Here is a 6,479-nt window from a genome sequence, read left to right on the forward strand (position 1 = left end):
TTTGGCACGATTTCCCTCCTCCTCCCCCCCCAACCCTCACACCACCACCACCACCACCACCCAGCCCACCCCACCCCCACGAATAACGAAACGCCGTCGGCACCCGCCTTGAGTAAACCCGTCGCTGCGTGCCAACTTTACGACTGTGTCAAGAAAAGAAGAAGAAAAACCAACAACGGCCAAATGGAACCTTCCGATTTTGTCCTTTCCCCCCCCCTCTCAACGCTCCCGCGATCAACGCCTCCCGGGAGGGCGCGTTCTCCTCACTTTTCCTCGTTTTCCCCCCGACGAGCGCCTGCTCTTTCTTTCCCCGTTTTGTCTTTTCTCTTCTTTTTTTTTCCGTCGCTCCAAGGCAACTTTTTTTTTTTTTCCAGTCAAGGGTTTTGTCGACAACTCGTGCGTATGTGGGAGTGGGCGTAACATCTGCTTCTGAAGGAGAAGGACGAGGGGGGAAACAACAACCCACAAATGATTGTTTCGTTCTTGCATTTGTTTAATGCGTGTTCGATTTAATTTGTTATTTTTTTTGTGTGTGATGCAAAGGTTTTCTTTTCGCCATAAAAACAATATGTGAAAAAAAAAAAAAAAAAAAAGAAAGTGTGGGCGTATCACACACTGCCGGCAGTGGTACCACCTCCCACTTCCTCTAACGGTAATATCTCAATAAGTTGCTTTTTAATGCCCACCACCCCACACCCCATGTTATCGCCATTGTTAATTGCTGCGTGTGGAGAAACATGGCGACAGCTGCAAACTGGATAAACTTTTGATCGATTCAAGTTGTACCACAAGACATTTTGGCATCCCAGTACCAACTTCCTTATTTGGCGATGTGCAAGGAGCTTTGTGCTGCATTCGTCGAAACTCGGAAATCGGACATTCCTAGGTCGGTCGGATGGGGAACTACATAATTACACCACTGGGTTGAAAAATGGTGGATTGTTCGAAATGAGTTAAAATGGGGGCATTTGGAAATGTATAAGTACATTTTAAAATATTAATAGTTCATATTGTTAAGTCCCACCATGGACTGGGATTATATTATAATGGATCAACGAAATCACAAACTTGTTGAATTGAAAGAATTGTGGAAACTTAGGGATGGTTTTATGACTAGGAAATCGACATATACCTAATGTAGGCCATTTTAAACAGATAAAAACTGCCGTGTGTTATTGGGGAGAATGAACTATGTTTAATGTTTTTAATACATGCGAAGACTGAATATCCAAGTGTTTGTTTATTTTAATTATTATTGTATCTTTTGACTGTGACAATAAAAGCATATAAACACTGAAATTGAATTCGTTGTCATTACAGTGCCCGCTTCCGAGCTAGATCTGTGACGTCAGATCTGTTATCTCGGACCTGATTTGCCTCGAAATGATGAAATGATTTCTACTGTTGACTGACGTCAACAACGTGACGCAACGCAACGTGAACAACGTAATTGCGTTTTAAGAAGAATTCTTGGATAATTATTAAATATTAGTTGACTCACCCCGGAAGTGAGAAGCATTCTTATTTAGATGTCAGTATTATTATTATTATTATTATTATTAGTTCTATTTTTTTAAACTGTGATGTTATATAGTGATCATTGTATTTGCCATTCACTGTTTATACATAGACCTACATATATATAAAAAATACTAGCTACGTTTTGTGAAGCGGTTCCGTGTAACACGCAATCTTACGTTCTGAGTGTGTGTATATCTTAAATCACTGCTGGAACGGGCAGCTGAGGAGGATCCTTTAGGTTCACGAACCATTGAAATGGGTGCAGTATGGGTGCGTTGACACCCCCTGCCGTTGGAATTGACACGTTGCCCTTTTCTAAATAAATGTAAAAATAAAAATTGAAAAAACAATAACGTTTCATGCATTCATTTGAGTTTTATATATATATGTAAGAATTATCTGGCCTCTCAACTAGATGACCATTTCAGTGACTCTACTGACGCCAAAAGTCAAAGTGATAACAATTGCCAGAAAGGCCAGAGATTGTTTCTGTATTAATTTGCTTGGATTTATTGGCTCTAAATTTCCATTCTAGTTTGGTGATACGCTGTTATGATGATAATAATAAAACAGTGGTTATAGCCTGTTTACATTTGGTCCCATGTAGAACCTTATTATATTAGCCTAGAAAAGGTGTTGCATTATGCTGTTACTAATACAGCCCTGTCTCTTGCTCACCCATACCCTATTTGTAACGCCTAGAACTGCAGCAAATCATCCTACATCATATGTATCCTTCCCTACTACCAAATCTAGCAGTAGCCCCCAGGCACTAGCAGATGGCTTACTACAAAGTATATTAAATCATATCATATTTTCTTAATAAGTATTTAGAAAATAATGGATATTTTTAGATAGTATCAGATCAGAGACAATAGGGAAGATTAAAATGTCATCTTTAATCAACACTGTTTTCTTTACAAGTCATAGTGCCAAAATACCACCCTCAAAATATCTGCCTCTGATAAATAACAAACTAAAAACACCCGACAATGTCAGTAAATAAACAGGAAAACATCGACAGGCTTATTATTGCATTTGGATTGGAGGTTTAACATCCTCCATCGCCAACTGCAAGTACACGGTGCTCTCCTGGGGGTCAATAAATAAAATAGAAAAACGTGAGACAAATTGTTCCCGCCGAGCAAATAAATTAAATATCATAGGTGGGTGTATATTATACATGCAATTTGGTTACTTCAATAGGACACACACACACACACACACACACACGCACGCAATTGTGTGCGAGCACATAAACATACAGACGCACACAGTCTCACATGGGTGACATCGGCTCCAAAGCACCCCCCCCCCACCCCCACCCATCCATTCTCAGTCTCTTTACTCCATCAGCACCTGTACGGCAGAGCGGCCTGTCCCATTTTGATGCGAGGCCCAAGCAACACCCCTAGCAGCATCTTCTCCCCCCAACCAAGGAGCTTATTCAGAGTCAGGTTGAGGGGGGACAATGGGCCCTGCTGCTGCTGCTGCTGCTGCTCCTCCGTCATTGACGTCTCCTCAGGCTGTCGTGAGGAGAAGGAAAAGGAGGAGGTGACTGTTTTGGCCTCTGCAGACGGCTGCTGGTCGACCACAGCCCGCCGCCATCCAGCCGCCCTCCCCCTGCTGGCCTCCCTTCCCGCCTTCTGAAGCATTTGGGCCTCGCTCTTCTTCCCTGCCGCGGCTTTCACCCCCGGCGCCCTACCCTCTCTCTGCCCCTCCACTCGGGCGCGGGGAGGGTCGTGCGTGGCCCTGGCGTACTTGGCACGCTGAGAGCTCCACTCCCTCTGGTTCTCCTCCAGCCTCAGGCCAGGGAGGGCGCCCTCTGCAGGCTCGCCGCCACGCCTCCTTGCCTGACGCTCTGCCCCCATTTCCCTCTTGTGGACTGTCTTGGAACTGCTGGAGCATGCCGTCTGGTGGTCTCCAGAGCCCTCGCCGGTCTCAGTTTTTGGGCTTGCTGGGTGTGGGTTGTGGGTGGGGATGGCTCCCACTGGGGATAACGAGAGGGTGAGGCTTTTGCGCTTTTCTAACAGTGAGGAGTGGCCCACCGGGAGTTGCAGCTGGTTGGGCTTCGGCACGGGTTCAGCCGGCTCACGTTGGCTCGGATTGGGGGGCTCGCAGCACATCCGAGCCTCCCTTTGGTTTTCGTTGAGTGTGAGATGGAGAGTCCTGAGTTTTCCAGAGAGCGAAAGCGTCAGTGCCGAGGGGTTCTTCCGTTGTACCTGTTCTGCATTTCCTGGTGAGTTTGACGCTTTCCCACTCTCACCCGAGCGGGAATATTTGGAATTTGCTTTGTCTGTGTTGTTCGAGTTCCCAGCGTGCGTCGGCTCCACCTGTGCGGACTCACCGGCAACGCCATTCCCCTGGAAATCCATTTGGTGATTGACGGCCAGAGGGACAGTCGAGTGCAGATGATCTTTGAATGACTGGAGCGGCTGGGTCACTGGGCTGCCATCGGAGGCCTTCTGACTGAGGGTTCCCTGGAAGTGCTGCAGCTGGCCAAGGAAGTTGAAATTTGGGGATATTGAGGGCCTGCGCTCCTTCACAAACCTTCCAAGGGGAGAAGAAAAAAAAACAACAGCGTGAGATTATGGGGCAGTCTGCAATCTGCTGCATAGCAATTGGGATGACCTCTACAGAAAGGTGCCCGCAGAGTGTTAACGAGTAACAAATCTCCCTTGCACACACGCTAAAACACACACCTATAGGCATGGTCCAAGTCCATTCCCAGGCTGTACATAATGTAGGCGACGGCGAGAGCAGGGGAGCGAGAGATGCCTGCAGCGCAGTGAACCAGCACTGAACCCCCAGAGGACATCGCCCCATCTGAAAAGAGAGTCAGAGAGAGAAAGAGAAACCAGGTCACTTTTGTAGTTCAAACAGAGAGCGAGAGAAAGAGTTGAGGTTTTTTTTTTTTCCTTTATTTAGCGCACGTGGTATCTTGCACAAAAAATGGAAGACAATTCAATGAACAAAGCAATAAAGAAATAGCGACTTATTAGTGATAATGACATAGTAATAAATCATAAAATAAGTTGAAAAAAAAATTAAAACATAATGACAGAGACAGATAGACGGACGGACAGACGGACATACCGATGAAGTGCAGCGCCTCTGGGATCCAGGGCAGCAGGTCGTCTCGGAGAGAGTCGTCGATGGGGATGCGCAGGTACTGCGAGCGCGGCAGGAACGTCGGCTGCGGGCTGCAGCGGCTGACGCTCAGCACGTAGGAGATCCCTCTGGCACCGAGGGAATCCTGGAGGGGGCGGTAATCAGAATTATAATCAACAATCAGCCGCAGGGCGTTCAGGGGGGGGGGGGGGGGGGGGGTCTATGCACTTCCACGCCGCGCGTCTACCTGCGTCACGTCGCTCTCCGCTCCGAGGTAGAGACGCGGCAGGATGAGGGAGAGCGGCGGCCGCTCGTTCTCTCTCTCTCGGTAGAACACCATCGCGAAGTCCGACCCGGGTCTGCAGGAAGGAAAAAACAAAAAACAAAAAAAACAGAAACAAATAATTCACGTAAACACTCTTAATCCTCTTAAAACTCCGGTATAGCCGTTGAAATAACGGCGTTAATAATAATACAACCCATCGTCAACATCGTTTTGCGATTGCAATAGAGCTCAAATATGCAACGCTGCAAATAGGAATACACGGTCTACAGGCACAGAGGGTTGTGAGGTCATGCAGCCCGAAGATAGAGCCTGCGTTCTTGCAACGACATAAGGGCAACGTGCTTCATTCCGATACATGCATCAAAAATATACATCATCCAAGCAGCAGCTGCAAGACAAAAAATAAAAATCGTGCTAAAATTTGGAGGAATATACTCACGGTTAGAATGGATCTTAAGCTGGTCGAAATAAACGTGCACTTCACGACGGGAGGTGGAAAATACCCAAACGCCCTTCGATGAGGAACCTGGAAGGAGGATATTTGTCTAGTTTTGTCGTTTTGTTGTTGTTGTTTTTTTTTGCAGGGAGATTATCTATGAACGCGCTCCGCGGTCACCCGACGCCGGCCCTCTCTCGCCGCGCTCTGCCTCTGTTGTGGTCCTGCACCTGGGAGGGAGAGCGATGAGGTAACGCCACAAGAAGCTAAGAATAGCGCTTCAGCGTGTGATGTCATTTTCAGCCAATCAGCGAGCGCGCGGGGGGGGGGGGGGGGGGGCGAGGTTGGTCGCGCGCGTGCCCCGTTTGTGCTCGTCATCAATCCGCCAGAGAGGGGGCGGTTCGATCCCTGATTTCGCGACTCGGAAAACAATGTATAAAAATAAATAAAAGAGTGGGTCGGTTTTCCGACTCGTCGTTCGTGTGATTCAGTCGGCGCACACGCACCGCGAGCGAGGGGGGGGGGGGGGGGATATTTATTTTGGCAGAGAAACGCAAAAGGAGCATTGCACATATAATGGGCGTCTATCAACATCATTTATTTTGGTGGAAGGCAAATTGTATATCGTACACATTCAATATCAATTGGCCTCTTGCCTTTCTTTTGACCTCGTACTTCCATTGGGTTCTCAGTCATTCTTTGCAGTTTGTCAGTTGATTTGGTCTCCGGACTCATTTCAAAGGTCCGAACGAATTGGCCCGCGAACAGGGGGGCTCGGCGTTTATTGTGATGAATCGTAGCTTTTCGGTTGAGTTCCGCCTTTCCCACCCATTGTTTACAGCAGCGTTCCAAAGCGCTCACGAAAGAGAATGAAATCCTGGGGTGTTTTTGTTGTTGGTTTTTTTTTTAACACACACACACACACACACACACACGCACACAACGGTTTGCTGTTGCAATAGCACGCCCACCACCCCCCCCCCCCCTCCTATTGCACAAAGTAGTGCACGCTTTGCATTATTAAACGCGCTGTTGTCATTGCGGGGCATTCGAGCTGCGTCATTGCATGTTTTTAATCCAACTCCCTACCGCGTCAGGGACATTCCGACATTGTGCGTTCACTTT

At 47.5% G+C, this 6,479-nt stretch overlaps 1 protein-coding gene across 1 annotated transcript; it reads right to left on the reverse strand.

The window, feature by feature from the left end:
* Nucleotides 1-2,400: 2,400 nt before the first annotated feature.
* LOC307237274 (uncharacterized protein) lies at nucleotides 2,401-5,558 on the reverse strand. Its single transcript, XM_080009982.1, has 5 exons — nucleotides 5,358-5,558; nucleotides 4,880-4,991; nucleotides 4,618-4,777; nucleotides 4,224-4,347; nucleotides 2,401-4,071 (listed from the first exon to the last, which is right to left on the reverse strand). The coding sequence occupies exons 2-5, from the start codon at nucleotides 4,970-4,972 to the stop codon at nucleotides 2,874-2,876; spliced, it is 1,575 nt and encodes a 524-aa protein (XP_079866108.1). The 5' UTR covers nucleotides 4,973-4,991; nucleotides 5,358-5,558; the 3' UTR covers nucleotides 2,401-2,873.
* Between the last annotated feature and the right edge of the window lie 921 nt (nucleotides 5,559-6,479).

This window comes from Zeus faber (genome assembly GCF_960531495.2).
Source record: "Zeus faber genome assembly, chromosome: 11".
NCBI classification, from domain to species: domain Eukaryota; kingdom Metazoa; phylum Chordata; class Actinopteri; order Zeiformes; family Zeidae; genus Zeus; species Zeus faber.

Bases quoted from the DNA above. Each gene is read 5' to 3' on its own strand.
- LOC307237274 (XM_080009982.1), bottom strand. From the start codon at position 4,972: ATGGTGTTCTACCGAGAGAGAGAGAACGAGCGGCCGCCGCTCTCCCTC. The intron at 4,778-4,879 runs GTAGACGCGCGG...CGCCCCCTCCAG, and splicing joins CGGAGAGCGACGTGACGCAG to GATTCCCTCGGTGCCAGAGG. The intron at 4,072-4,223 runs GTGTGTGTTTTA...TCCCCTTGGAAG, and splicing joins GACTTGGACCATGCCTATAG to GTTTGTGAAGGAGCGCAGGC.